We start from the raw sequence: 15,551 nt of genomic DNA on the forward strand, positions 1-15,551 counted from the left end.
TTAGAACTATGAAGACATGTTCATGTGGACATTGTTGCTAAAAGATTTTCTTCTTGACACTTGTGGATAATTTTGCATTTTAAATCAAGAGTATATTTAATTTAGACATGATCTGATTAAAATTAAAATCCAGAAAGTGTAACCATAAAGTTAACAGAAGATGGGACAAAACTCACAAACTACCTTCTTGCGTTTTGATAAATCTTTCCTAGCAGTGTCTCTGTGTCTCTAATCATCCACTGCTCTTCAAGACAGTAAACTGAGTTTGTTCCTGCTTTTCTTTTCAGCTCATGTAAAGACAAGCTGTGACTGTTTCCCCATGCTTTGGTGGAAAATGAGGTAGGATAAAGCTCTGTGGTTTGTGTGGTTTGTGTGGCCATCTAGTGGACTTGTAACACACTTCCCATATGGATACAAATGCACTGGATTTTCCTTGCTTGGAAAGTTACTGTCAACTCACTTTCAATGAGTCAAAGCTCTTAATGTGAAATGAAAAGTTTTCACTTTCTGTGCAAAACCCCAAATGCTGAAATTCACACAATACACAGTGTTTGAACATGAACACAGATGTGTAGCATAGCTGGTCTGGCTGAACCCACTGTGGATTTACTGTAAAAGTACAATGTTTACAAGAATTTGGCCTCTTTGGGCTTGTACCAAATATGCAAAAATAGTAGGTGAGGGAAATTGGAAACCTCAGTGACTGTCAGCGTTTTCGACTCCCACACAACTCGAGCGCTTTCTAATGCAAGTGTTAAAAACTACCCAGCAGCTGAAAACAAATGCCCGGTGTTCAGAGTGCCTTCAGGTTTGTTGTGTGATGTAGGAAAACCCGTGCACCTGTTATACTGCATCATTATGTCAACATCTTCTGGTGTGTTGCTGCTATTAAAAAGTATGCAAAAGCCCGCTGTGCAGACACAAAACTTTTGTGTTTTATGTTTTCCAGACCTGATATTTTTAGCACTTCTCTTGATTGTACGGTTTAGAATCCATATGATTGCATTTAAAGGTGACCTATCATTCTTTTCCTGAGTCTAAAGGTGAGGCTGCAGAGTTGTACTTGGTTTCAGACACTTTTTCTTCTTTTGAATCTGTGTGATGTCAGAGAGAATGGATACCCCTAACACCATCATCATAATTTAGCTGACCACAGAAGTCCACCCACGTACTACCACCCGGTGCTTACACAGGGAAGCCGGTTAAAAGAAGATTTTCAGACAGTGGATTGACCGAAGGGCTTCACCAACGTCCAGTATAAGATACAATTATTTTGAACTGTGAGTCATACAAAGCTACACTAGCAGAGCCCCAGAAAAAAAATAGCAGGAAATGAGCACATGAGATAAATTTAAACCAGGTTTATTTTTCAGTCCAGAAAATGTCACCTCTGACATCAAAGGCGCTGGATACCTAAGCTGCCAGTATGAGATCATCGCAAGCTATCAAACTACCAACAAAGCCTTCATTTATTGCTACTGAATCATTTTCTTTTTCATATAACCCTGTTAGGAAGATGGGGTCAAAGTGCAATTTGAGTTTCAGGTCTAACCCTGCTCACAGGTCCAGCAGCTTCAGCACAGTTAACCTCTTTACCTAAAGCCAAATTCAGCAAAGTATTGAAAAAGAAAAGGCTTCTAAGAATCATGTGTCTCTCTCTATAATGCGTATATGTATAGATCTATGAGAGGCATGCGTGCATGTCGGTGTGTATTTAAACTATCTTGAGGTGTGCTCTTGTTTGAGAGCGTCTAAGTACAAAGAGAAGTTGTTGTGTTTTTTATCAGTGAACAGAAAGCGCAGCTTTTCATCGCTTATTGACAAAGTTCGTGTGGTTTTTCTCTGTTACTTCTCTCTGCAGGCCTGCTGCATATATAGCTTCTCAGAGTTTAACAGAGTTTGTGGTTTTGTGGCCCGGATGGGTGGGTGCATTTTTCTTTTTCCTGAGGTAGTCTAAGCATTGAGGTTAGCGGCGCAGAGCAAAAGACGTAGGAAACAAACTTGGTAAGAGAGCTGGCGGCTGAAGGATGCAGGCTATGATTTAAAGTAAACAAAACGACCTCCAGTGTTTTCATATCTTAAAAGCGTCGACGTTTTCTGCGTCAGAAGCGCTTCCAGTAAACAGATTGATCTGTTTTAAAGTAATGACGCCTGACGTGCAGATAAACTCTTGAAAAGTCGCTGCTACTGATTTTCTGGGTTAATAAAAACGTATTCATGGTTTCCTTAACAAAATTCTGTTCTGGCATTTGTGAAAAACTGACATCAGTTATCAGTAAATAGCTCTCAGCCTCCCTCCCGTAACATTAAACCCGTAACATAAAAATATTTGCCTAAATATTTATAAAGGCTGTAGTTACATGACTGGACATGTATATTTTGTGATGTTTTCTAACACATCAGTTGCTTCAACTTCATCCTCTTTTAAAACATATAATTAAGAACGATTAGATGTATCTCAGTGACTCATAGCAAACACAATTTATCAGCTGTCATCACATTAAGAGACAGAACTGTTTGAGGTCTCTGTCAGTGTATTTCTTTTTAAGTTGATCCTCTACAGCGTGTCGTACCCACAACATCAGAGAGGTCTTACACGGTGATGAAGGTGCGATGTATTTTCGCAATGATCTCGGCTCACTCTGTAGCAAAAACAGCTTCTCTGCTGACTGAAACTAACAGCATAATTTCTGCTCTCAAGGACTCGTCAAGCACAACAACAGCACAGCTTATGTTTGTGTTTATGCACCTTTTGCATGTTTCAAGGATATAAAATCATTACAGCGTGCATCACGGGCACAACATGCACCAAGAGGTGAACGCGGTCTTTCATGCTCAGTAGGTTTGCGTTATTCTAAAACAAATATTCATGCTTCCTTTTACATACTTGTTGGAAATCTGTGTTCTATTGCAAGAAATTAAAGCTTTAAATACTAATTTCTATTCTAGTTTAGCTGCATTCTTATGTAAAGCCATAATTTACACTTTTGTGTCTACATTTTAACTGCTTTTTACACAGAAAACAGTTATTTTATCATAGTTTTAAATTCCAGAGCAGTATTTGCACCTCTGAAGGTTTTTCTGTATCGCAGAAAAACATGCAGTTTATCTTCACAACACCTGTAGCTCCAATGTGCAACTGGAGCTCTAAAATTAATACTGGTCAACGAAAACAGGATGTGAAATGGAGCTGAGGAAATGACATCACGGTGCGAGCATAAAGAAGCACGATCACACTTCATTTCAGTGCAAGTTTCAGTTTATTTAGTGGAATATTTACAAACAGAGAGATTGAGATGGAGAAAGAAAAGCGGTCTCTTTGTGTGGCTCTGTGGTTGTTTTCTTTGTGTTCATTAAACTTGTTGAATGCCAGCAGTGTTGCTCCACCACACATTACTTAAACACATAAATATTAGTTCTCATTAGTGTTGCGGAGAGTTCATTAGTGCCGAGGTCTCCATGTGCAATGAAGGTTTCGCATTTAGACAGCCTGACTCACATAGTTACTCATGGGCAAGTGGAGCTACACGAGAACAGAAAACTGACTTGATTTCAGCTGCAGCTCTTTGCTGGACCTAGCTATGTGTCTCCTGAGTAAATCTGAAAGAAATTTAGACTGAAATTTCATGACAAAGAAATCTATTTAATCTTTAATGCTGGCAAAGCTGATCTTTTTGTCTGTCTTTGTTAGTCTCCTGAGTAAACCAAAGGAGCCAGTTTGCTGTTAAAACACGAGAAATAAGAAGAAAGCGCTATGATTTTAGCTTTTGACGTTGACTTTTTAAACCATGGCAGCTGGTGGAAACAAAAACCAGAAATTAAACATTTAAAACCCTGAACCAGCGATCCTAAACTTCACTCGGTGGGCCTCGGGGCGGCTCGTACACGCGCGAATGTGTTGTTGTGTGAACATCCGTGTGCATCGCATTGTGAACTCATGCAGGGTGTGATCATTCTGCACCGCTGCTGCTGGCCAAAACGTTTGTGGTTGAGCACAAGACAGCATGAACCACAGTGCAGCATCTTCCCATACATGACATGAACTACCTGCCAAGCAAACCCTCAGTTTTTGAAACGACAGGAAATTATTTTCTTTGGTTCTGAGCCAACATAGGTCCTCAGTCGTAAGAAAAAGTACACATCTTAGTGATTTAATCATGTTTTAACTAAAAGGGGACATATTATGCTATTTTGGACTCTACTGGAGTAACATTGCATGATTGACCCTTCATTAAAATTCACTTTATACTGGACTTCTATCTGAAACGATGCCATTACATCCTGTCCTGCACACTTTAAAGCAGCTTTCTGTTGATTGGCTGCCCCTCAAAAACTAAAGGTGCCTTGCTGAAATGCCTGAGCTTTCTGCTCGAAGGGATTTCTTGTACCTACACAGACCTCATTATTTGAAACTTTGGTCACGTTTAAAGATGAACATCCACTATCCCATAAAAAAAAGGATAAGCATAATAGGTCCCCTTTACATTAAAGTTTATCATGTACTACTGTACTGGTTTGCAGTTTTCTACTGCTGCACAAATACTTTATGATGCAACGTCGCATCATCTTCCTCCACAAAGACAAACAGCTGTGCATGTTTTGATTCTCGTGCCGTTGCTGAATTATCAGTCAAGTCGGAAAAAAATGTGTCAAAAAGTTTCTGTAAGGACCGAAACTTTAAGACAAACACAGGTTTTTCTCTGAAAGCTGCAACCGTGTTTTTGGATATCACTTGAATATAGAAAGTACCGCTACTTAGTGAGTAAAAGTAAGTAGTGAGTAAAGTTGTAGGGTAGTACTGGCATGTAACTCACATATAATTCACATTTAGTGTGGTGTTGATTAGGATTATGTGTATATACTGATTTACAGACACTCCAATTTGAAGTTGTTGAGTAATAGAGTACATGTTTCATTAGTATTACACACTTGCAAAAATTCTGTCTATACACAGCTTTAAATATTGTACACAGAGTGATATAGTTACAAACTGTACAGACAGTATATAGAATACTCTGGAGCCATGAAAGCCCTCTTCGATTTAATGGTCAAGAACTGCTCTGAAGTTACTGTAAACCTCAGGATGCAGTTTTAAAGGACAATTCTGGTTTATTTTAATTCAGTTCTTTTTTAGCATCAATAAGTTTGTAATCACCTCCCGGTTCTTAAGAATCAGACTGGGCAGGAAACACAAGCTGTCATCAATTTTATGCAAGAATTAAGGAAATCTGCTACATGCACTCATTTTGAACTTCTCTGAACCTGACCATTTTCTTGTGAAATTCTTAATAGTTTTTAGGTTTTCCCCCAGGAAGTTGGTTAGCAGAGGTGTTAAATAGAGCTCTCTTCTCCCCCCCCACCTTGCTCCTATTTTAAAAAGAAAAGAAAGAAAATGAATCATCCATGGAATGCATTTGAACTACAAGATGACAATGACCTCGTCGCTGAAAGACCCCTGTTAACACCTCATGCAAACGACACAACAACACAGAGCATTTAAAGTAAATCAGACAGGTTTTTTTTACATTCAGTTTTAGATCAAGAAAATTCAAAAGTAACAAAGTTACAGAACCACAGCTTGTAACACACTCACGTCAAATGGAAGGTAAGGTTAAAGTGTAATAGATTCCTGTTTACGTTAAGCTTTTAGACAATCAAGATGAGCTCAGACGACAGCTTGTGTTGCCGCTCGTTGGAGATTCCAGATGTGTACTATATGCATGCTTTCTTTATTTAAATACATTTTGAAAAAGGTGTGATAATGCTGAGTGACTGTTATCATAATGACTTTCTAACTTTGCTCTGCTCTCTTGCAATGCCAATAATAATAATAATCAATAAATAAAAATCTTCAGCACTACATTTAAAACACTTAAGCATTTTAAGTCTGTAGCAGTGGATGGTGACTTTTTCTGAGTTATAATTTCCACTTTAAAACAGCAAAAAAAGCATCATGAGTCACCCGATGCAAAAGTAAGGTGTGCTGGTAGATGTGTTTGAGTCTCATCTGGTGCAGTTTTTAAGGTTTGCTCGCTTGTTGGTGAGGCTTAGGCACCAGATCCACTTCATTTGGATTTGAAAGATGTGATTGTTTTGGATCAAATTTCTAATTTTACAGTGCTGAAGACGTTTATCAGCACAGTGACCGGCAGATTAGAGTCACTAACTAAAACATTTACATCCCCAGATCGATTAGCGAGTGTATGCAGGACGTTGCTTGCTGTTGTCAGTGGAAGTCGATCACAAAGAGGGTTTTTCAACAAAAACCTCCCTGTGATTGCTTTGGTCACTAATATACTGCTGTGGTCACTGGAGGATGCCAACTTCTCTAACTAACCACTTAGCAGTAACGAAACTTGAAAAAGTGCGACACAAAACAGAAACGGAGAACGTTTGCCTTCAAAGTAAAAGCTGTACTTTACCACTGAAACCGACACGTTTCAAATGACGCAAATTTTACTTTGAAGGCAAACAGCCTGATTCTCTGTTTTGCATTGCAGTTTTCAGTTCTGCTACCAATTACCAAGTAGTTGGCAAAGCTTTACAGACAAGTCTGTGTCTTCCATCCAAAGTAGACGAAGACGGCAATCTCCTGCACTCCAAGACAATCACGAGGAGGCTTTTGGTGTAGCGCCTTATATACCGTTTTGCAACCAATTTCACCGAGTGACTACCAGCAAGTACCTTTGATTTAACCTCTTCAGTTAGAATATGAACTTTGCAGAACTCAGCAGTGCAAACACATCTGTTAAAATTTAAACCTGGTGGTATGCTAATAAGTTAACTAGCTTGCTAATGCCTAAGAACTTTACTTTTGAGTCCTTCGCTAACGTTTTAAAAATAAATTTCAGTAATCAATTGAAGTCAGCTTATTGCATGCAACATTTAAAAAATGCCAGTGTTCAAATTATTGAGAAAACTGAGAGAGCTTGATTGATTAGTAAGATTTTTTGAATTTTCAGCAGTGAAGCAGATGATTGCAGGGTCATCAGAACCAATAATAAATGTTAAAACCTGATAAATTAAGAGGCAGGTGGTAATAAACCAGAGTCATCCTTTAAACTGGTACTTCTTTGATCCATTTGGAAAACTCTTTCCTCTAAACATTCACAGGAAACTCAAAGCATCCAGAGTTTGCAGTGATTCAGTGATTTGCTCAAGAGTGCGTCACATTATGGTACACGTCCATCATCATCCTGCGGTCACAGTCACTGCCCTGTGTGCTCTAATCTGCTGCGTTCCTCTCTTCAGTAACTTCAAACCGGTTGAGATGCATGGTTGGCTTTGTAGGGACATCCCCAAACGTTAGAAACTGCACATGTAACTGAAAGCCTCGGATTAGCTGACATCAGTGTAACTGTGTTTTTTTGTTTTTGTTTTCACTTTTTGTGTTCAAAAAGTTCAGGTCCCACAAAGAGATCTTGAGTTCCCTTGTGGTAAAAATTAAACACATGTATCAAAAGAAGAGTCTCGTCTTTGCTTAAACCCTGGAGAGATAACTTTGCTGATTGGCGATGGTGTTTTTGATGTCAGATCTCTGAGACAGTAAAAATAGTACACTAAAAAGCCTGCCACTTTTTCTTCAAAGCAGGTCAGATGTCTTGATCTCATGCAACCAGCTGTGTGTTTTAGTTTTTTGTTGGGCGGTCTGGGCAGTCGTGACATCAATCTTTTACGAAGGTCAGATCTCGAGGAAGACTGAGAAGAATCCCAGTTGATATTCTTTGTACAGAAAGTATCCCATTCGGTGGGATTTTGAGCTTTGAGTCTGCTGTATGTAGCAGCATGTAAGCACATGGGAAAGATTCTTTTTCACCAGCATGAGACATGTGGTGCGTTGACATTTGCAAAAATATAACTTCATATTTTTTGCCTTACAGATAGACAATATAAATAGTAAATTACATATTGAAAATATATATAGGGACTGAAAACTGATACATTGTATAGACTATGCTAACTGAAAGGGCTAATATACGATTTGAACAGGCTGCAAGCATAAAAGGTATATACTGACTAAAATTTCCCTCCTCTTAAAGTACCTTCATCGGTGCCCCGCCCTGCAGGGCAATATCAAAACACAAAATTTGGAGCTTTCTGGCTCACTCAGACATCCTTTCTGATTCATGTTCTCCAGTTTGTCAGTTTTTTTCTCAGCAGATGAAATGAAAGACTGGAATGTTTTATACTTTCTTAACTGCCATACTTCCTTGTTTCAGAGAAGTGAAACTGGCATTTCCTTCCTTCGGTGTCAGAAACTTAAAACGACTTTCCCCGCATGCTTTCGTATGGCCCTCTGATCATCTCATTAGACCAGCTTCTACCAGGGCATTGTCCTTGGCACTTACTGCGCAGGGTCCTCTGTAAAATAAACTGCAGTGCGCGTCTGTGTGTATATGTGTGTGTCTGTGCGAGATAGAAAATTTCCAAGCAGGAATATTTAAAGCTAAGTGGTGAGAATAGTTGCACCATAGCTCCCTGAACTTTTACTGCTGGACAAACATTTTGGCATGCAGAGCCCCTGAACCTGCCAGTGTGCCTCTCACAATTTACTTTGCTAAATCAAATCCACACTTTAGCGGAAAAAGAAAAAAGAATAATAATAATAATTTAAAAAAAGACAACACAATACCCTAAATTGCCTGAACACTGCACAACAAGACTTTTAAACAAATAGCAGCAACCAGAGCCAGTGATTATACAGGCAGATCTGTCTTAAGGGCAATCAGTAAGGGACTCTGCATGTAGACTTATTTTTAAATTCCTCCAAAATAAAATAAACCTCTGCGCCACTTTGCATCTCTACCTATAGCGTCACACATACAGCAGCTAACTGGTTCACACCCTAAATGGATGGCTTGTTTGTGTACATTTGACTTCCTCTCTAGCCAGGTCTGCTAATCTCTTACATAATCTATAAGAAGAGAGCGCAGATGTGCGCGGGCTGGTTGCCATGACAATCATATCTTGCTATTCTCCAGGTGGGAGTCGATGTGCTTGATGAGGGCATCGTCAGGGTAACCGACCGGGAATATCAGCTGGCAGAGAGGGCAGCTCCTCATGTCACTCTCTTCGGTCTCCATCCAGAGCTGCAAAACACACACACACACACACACACACACACACACACACACACACACACACACACACACACACACACACACACACACACACAGGTATGGACATGTAGTCACTATCAGGTCAAATCACATGCAGTCCTCAGCGTACTCACTTCACAGGATAGTATTAGTAAGTCTGTGGGAGGCAGATTCACAGTTTCATCATTGCAGGGTAAGCGATCAATTCAGGCTTACACAAAAGGTTTTTAAAAAGAGACAAACTTGTAGTAAACCCAGGTGGATTTAATATATTAGAAAAAATAGTTCACAATTGTGAGAAATATGTGTATTTGCTTTCTTAATAAGGGCGACTTAACATCAGTACCAGCTTCAATTTTCTTTTTTTGTTGATTTTGTTGCTTAAGTACATCGTGATCCTCATGATTTAACGCTAAAGAGGACCTGCTATGAGTTTTTTCTCTGATGCACTCATACGAAAAAGAAAGTACTGAAGTACGCCCTCTTTCAGTACTAAGGTTTTGCATATTACCACATAATAAAGAATTCACTGGGGACCAAAATTCCTCCACAATGATGTGAGAAACTGAAAAAGTCATACACAGAGCGATTGCTTGACGTTAAAGCTGCTGTATGACTTGCTAACGATCAATTAAATACCTGTATTTGATTACTTGATTAGCCTCTTAATTCTATGTAATATGGAAACAGTAAGCGTGTACTTAGTTTTCAACATACTACTTTTGTATGTAGAAATAAATAATGACACAGTTGCTCATCTGAGGCTGTAGTACCTGGGACTGTATATATACACTGCTACAGCAGTGAATACTGATATTATATTTCAAATAATGAGGCCAGCAGATTTACAATTAATCCTAATACGCCTAAAGCTCAGACTTTAGTCTGCTCTCAGTGCTATTATTGGCTGATTATGATTTTGAAGAGAAGGGATATCCTTAGCTCAGGCTGCGAGCACAATAGTTCCACCTACCTGCTGTGCAAGCTTGCCTGAAAGGGCAGGGGAAGGCAGTTACAACAGCTTGTTTCAGGAAGTGGATGAACTGAGTGACTACACCAAAGCTGGTATGAGATTTTTTGTAAAATTGTGAGTCATGCTACACTAGTAGAGTCCAAGAATTAAAAATATTAGCATAAGAGCTCCCCTTTATATTTAGAGCTTTCAGATCATATGTGGTGTGTTTCTAAGCCCATTCTCTCTCTGCTTGTCAAAAGTACCCAGTGAACCCACTGCAATCCAGTGATGAGCCACAGTTTAGGTGAGCTACGTTAAAAGGAGCTTCTGTAGCCAACATCCCATAAACTGTCGAGAAGATGGATGTCGAAAAACAGGCAAATACTTGCAAATGTGGAAGTGTAGTCCTTTTTATGTCCAGCAGGGGGTGACTCCTGTGATATTTTTTTTTCAAATAAGAAGTGTGATTTCATAGAAGTCTATGAAAAACAACCTATAAGTTATGGTCTCCGTTGCTGGTTTCAAGTGCTGTTTAGTCAGATCCACAGTTTACTCATGATGACTTAGAACTGGATTTCATAAAACAATGAGTGACGTTACACTGGTTACATCTATACTTTAGATAGAGCGTACTCTTTGTCCTTTACCCTCAAAAAGGAAGTAGTTTCATCTTCACACCTAGCCAACACTGACTCATGTGACATAGTTTGAGGTAATTTTTTATATTTTTGTCCCACTGAAAATGCAATAATACAAACGTGGAACTGTAAACACTCTGTAGTCGGGGGGGAAATCAGTGGATTCCCTTTAAAGGTTAAGGAACGTGCATCATCATGGTTAAAGAAAACCAAGATTGTCAGTAGGAAATCGGAAAAGAACTGCGGCTTCATGTGTAAAAGTCTGACTTTTCACTGACTCATCTATTCTCTTCAGCCTTCTCCATCTGAGGACTTTGTGGCTTTATAAACACCACAAATACGCCTCGGTATAGTCAGTTTATCTTAAAATGTGGACAGAGGGGGAAATAAGCAGACTTGTGCTATCATAAATTAAATACAGTCACCAACACGTCTAATTGAATGTCAATTAACCAAAATGTAGGGTGTCTTTCTTCTCTAACACAAATGTGACATAACTGTTGTTAGGACTTGTTCTGCCAACAACACATGAACACAGTTTGTTTTGGTCTGTTTTGGTGAATAATCTTTCTAACCTGGAAAATATTAGAGGAAATTGTTTCATTTATTCAGTGGCTGTTGCTCAAGGGTAGAGCGGGACATCCACTAAGTGGAAGGTTGGTGGTTCAATCCCTTGCTGCTCCAGTCTGCATGCCAAAATATCCTCTGGCAAGGTACTGAACCTGGAGTTGCTGTTACAGTGTAACAAAGTGCTTTGAGAGTGCAAGTAGAATAAACAGCAGACCAGCTCAGTTACTAATTATCAGGACAACAATAAAAAAATAATCTGGTACTAAAATTATTTAAATAATAATTTCAGAAGAACATCAGTATGTGACATTACTCCATGTTATTATTCATTCAAGAAAAACTATGTAAGAAGTATATGACAAACCAAGTATAACCTGAAACCTTATTATTTTATGCATGACTTCATATTTTCAGAGGGCTTTCCCCCACTTTTATAAAGAACAATGATTCAGTTAACTGAGTCTTTTGAGTATTTATTTATGCACAGCTCTGTTAAGGTCTTGCAGGTCTTAAGTTCATGTTAAGGTCATTCTGTGTGTTAAGGTCCACAGCATTTCAATTCAGTTAATTTTGGCTCGACCACTGCAACACTATTTTTTTCTTTTTCACCCATTCCTTTGTTGGTTTGCTGCTGTGATTGTTCTTTTGCATGATCCAATTTTAGCTAAACTTCAGCTGTTGAACAATTGGCCTTTTATCTAGAGTACTCAAGCATGGAGAGGACATGACTGCAGGTTGCCCAGGTCAAGTCTAAATCATCATGCCTCCACTTCCTTTAGATAAATAATGACATGGTGTAATATAGCATGTGTTACTGTTCATCCAAGTTTACCTGGTAAGGATTAGATGACTTTTTATTATATCCTAATATGGATTTGTGCATTTGTTTTTTTTCTGTGTAGGTTAAATAATTAAAATATGTACATTTTCATATCTGAAGGATTGTTTTTAGGCATGTGGTTTAACTTCACACATGCCTGGGTAAGCTGTTTCCCCCTTTTTGCTAAGTTTGTCTAAGCACATCTTAACTCCATCTCTGTATTAAATGCAAAGTCATAAGATTGGTATCAAACTTCTAGTCTCTCACAAGAAAGCTGAGAAATGTATTTCTCAATATTTTTTAAAATGTTCATTTAAAGGAACTATGGCACGGACTTTAAGATGATTAAGCATGAGCAAGCTACCCTTAGTGGAAATTTTAAAAATGGGTCTGCAACAACTGCAGCACTGATAAAATTGACACCGAGTGCTAGTTAATGTTTTTAAAGTAACGCAAACATGCATCAGGTTGAATGTTTATGGTTTACATATATGTAATAAACTTTATTTAAACTCACATTGATTGAAGGCCAGGACTGAGCATGCTCTGCTGACATGTACCCTGGCTGCGGGTGACAGGTGAGGGTGTTAGACCTCTGAGGGACGGGAAAGGCTGAGCAGGACGCTGGGCCCCTCATGACACCGCTGGGCACTGCAGCAGAGAGCACGCCCAGTGTCCTCGGAGGGCTGATGGGATGCGGACAGGTCCACTCTTCCTCATCCTCTGAGGATTGTGGTGGTTGAGGGGCTGGTGTGGAAGGAGGAGGGGGCTCAAAGTGAAGGTGGGCCACCTCTGACAGTGGAAATGGCATCTCTCTGGAGTGGCGCATGGAGCTCTCGTCATGGCCTCCGTCTCCCCCTCCGCCACCTTGATGGGGAGATGGGGACCCTCTGTGCTGCAGTCTACTGTGGGGAGAACCTATGTGTTGGGACTGCTGTTTTGCGTAGCTCTCAACGTAGGGCCGAGGTTTCGGCAGGGTGGAAACTGGGTCCAGAGAGAAGCGGGGCGGGCACTGGTAAGCTGAGGGATCGGCAACCTCTGAGTAACTACGACGACCCTGAAAGCTGGCTCGTAGGTGCTGGCTGGGTGGTCGGCAGGAGTAAGAGGCTGGTCCATTGTTCACGTCCAGCAGGGGTGAGCGGCGGTGCATGTCCGGGGAGAGGCGCTGCAGCACCGGAGAGCGTCGCTGCTGAATAGGAGAGTGGTGCGGCGGAGGCGGGACTGGAGAATGGCGCTGTGGAATGGGCGAGTGGCGCTGCGATACTGGAGAGTGGCGCTGGTGGTGTATGGGAGAGTGAAGCTGAACTGAGGAAACAAAAAGGAAAAAAACCCAATCAAGATTTGCATGCATCTTAGCAACATGCTATAATTCATTACACACTATGGACAAGAGTTAAAACATACTTCAGCAACATTCTTTTAAGGCCTGTTCAACTGGTGCACAAAGAAAGAGATGAATAGTGTTTTATCTCATGAAGCTCCAAAACTGTTCACACAGAAGGCATGATGGGAAACACATTAGCTCTACTTATGCTGTTACTTATACAGGACAAAACACAAATCAATACACAGAGCTCAGTTGTACTTTGCAGTACACACTATATATTTATTTACTGGACGTTCAACCAGTGCTTCTTGCAAGTCTGCTGTCAGATTACTTCATGTCTGGCATGTAGGAATAAACACTCAAATAGTTTTCATGTTTTGTTTTTCATACAGCACTGTGCAAAAGTCTTAAACCACCTCTACTTTCTTTTTATTTTGCTTCCAAGGAGCCAGACCATGTTGTCCGGGCTTTCTGAAAGTTTGGAAATTGGCTGCTTTCTGCACTCACTGTTAGTCCAGTCCTTTCTCTGTCCATTTTCAGAGGAATGTTTTCTTTCTTTATTTTGGTTTAATGTTTTAGCTCTGATCTATGAATCGGTTAAACATATAAAAGGCACCAAACTCACAGCACGAACCATTGTTGTGTCTACATGTGACAAACAACTTAGAATCAATTTGTAATTTTTTTAATCTTTAGGCACTTTGTTACTTCTAACAAAGTAAAAATCTCCAAAAAGGCCAAAGGTAACACAGTTTGACAGACATAAAATTCTAATTTTGCACCAGCAAGGTGATTCTCAAAGAGATATTAACTACAAGCCAGGCATATCCTGGCATGGTGTGTCGTGTGTCCTTAAAAAAAATTACCTGAAGCAGATTAAAAGCATCTGAAAACAGAGATCACGGAATAGGTACTATAGTGAGCATCTACAGCCAGCTGTAAACCACAGTTTTATGGCTGCATTTCAGTCAGTGGTGTTGGAGATGTTTTCACATTTGATTATGTAATGAAATTATGAATGCAGAAAGGTATTTTGATCCAACATGCATTAAGTATGGCAATCCCAAACACACTAAAGCATACCTAAATAGAAAAACATACAATGAAACACTATCAGTCATTGATTGATCTCCCCAGACTTCGACATTATTAAAGCACCCTGACAAAGGATGAAACAAAAAGTAGCCAACATCCAAAAAACCATCTTTGGGATTCCTTTGAGAAGCCTGGAGAACTATTCCTGAAGAATACTTCAAGAAATATTAAGAAACCAATAGTTCATGCTGTGTTGAGGAATAAAGTTAGTCAAACCAAAAATTGCTCTAAAGTGTACAAATTCAGCTTTTGCCTTCTGTTCTATATTCCCATGTATGTTTGCACGTGTCAGTAAATCGCTTTATCCATGTCCCATTTTCCGAGTAAAGCCCAAAGAAATGAGGGGTGACTCAAGCCTTTCACAGAGCTGTATTTCATACTTAGATCTGCTTTTGGATTTATTAAACAGATTGCTGGTTGGTAAAAGAACTACATTGCGCAAAAGGTGACATAAATTACAGATTTTGACTGGTTATTTGTGTCTGTGTCGACCTCGAGGATCTTTGCCATCTGACCTCGCTACGACTTTTAAACCCCAAAACAGACACACATCCACAACAAGTCAGTGAGGTGACAATCCAAAAAATATTTTAGTAGTGTTGAATCTGTCTGCAAGCTAACATTCAGACCATGTGCGAACAGTAGTTTGCTAGCATTTTTGCTAGCGAACAGTGGTAGCCCCGTTTTTGTTTAAACATGAAAATAACTGTTTCTTTTTGGACACCGGGTACACATTGTTGTGCAAGACCTGAAGTGGCGTGCATAGAACCCTGACCCAAACCTCATGTAACACCTTTAAAACGAGCAACAGCTGTGAGACAACACGTATCACTCACTGGTGTGTGTTTCTTGTGGCTCTTGTGAATACAATAACCAACACAAGTCTTCAGGTGTCAATGCATATTTAGCCTTGCGCAATAATAGAGTACACACTTACAACAGCTTTTGTTCCCAAACAGTCACTTATATGATTCTGTTCCACTATTTTTTCGGCGCAATGTGAAGAAAAGGAAACTGATTCGCCACTTTAATTATACATAAAGATAAC

At 39.7% G+C, this 15,551-nt stretch overlaps 1 protein-coding gene across 1 annotated transcript in view; it reads right to left on the bottom strand.

Annotated features, from left to right (window-relative positions):
• Positions 1-3,241: 3,241 nt before the first annotated feature.
• The window catches only part of tbkbp1 (TBK1 binding protein 1), a 72,230-nt gene continuing 59,920 nt past the window's right edge, over positions 3,242-15,551 (bottom strand). The window contains exons 9-10 of the mRNA XM_026178074.2: positions 12,599-13,386; positions 3,242-9,089 (exon numbers count right to left, since the gene is read on the bottom strand). Coding sequence (XP_026033859.1) covers positions 8,961-9,089; positions 12,599-13,386 — 917 coding nt within the window. The 3' untranslated portion in view covers positions 3,242-8,960. The remainder of the gene's footprint in view (positions 9,090-12,598; positions 13,387-15,551) is intronic.

The sequence above is a fragment of the Astatotilapia calliptera genome, chromosome 8 (assembly GCF_964374335.1).
Source record: "Astatotilapia calliptera chromosome 8, fAstCal68.1, whole genome shotgun sequence".
NCBI lineage: Eukaryota > Metazoa > Chordata > Actinopteri > Cichliformes > Cichlidae > Astatotilapia > Astatotilapia calliptera.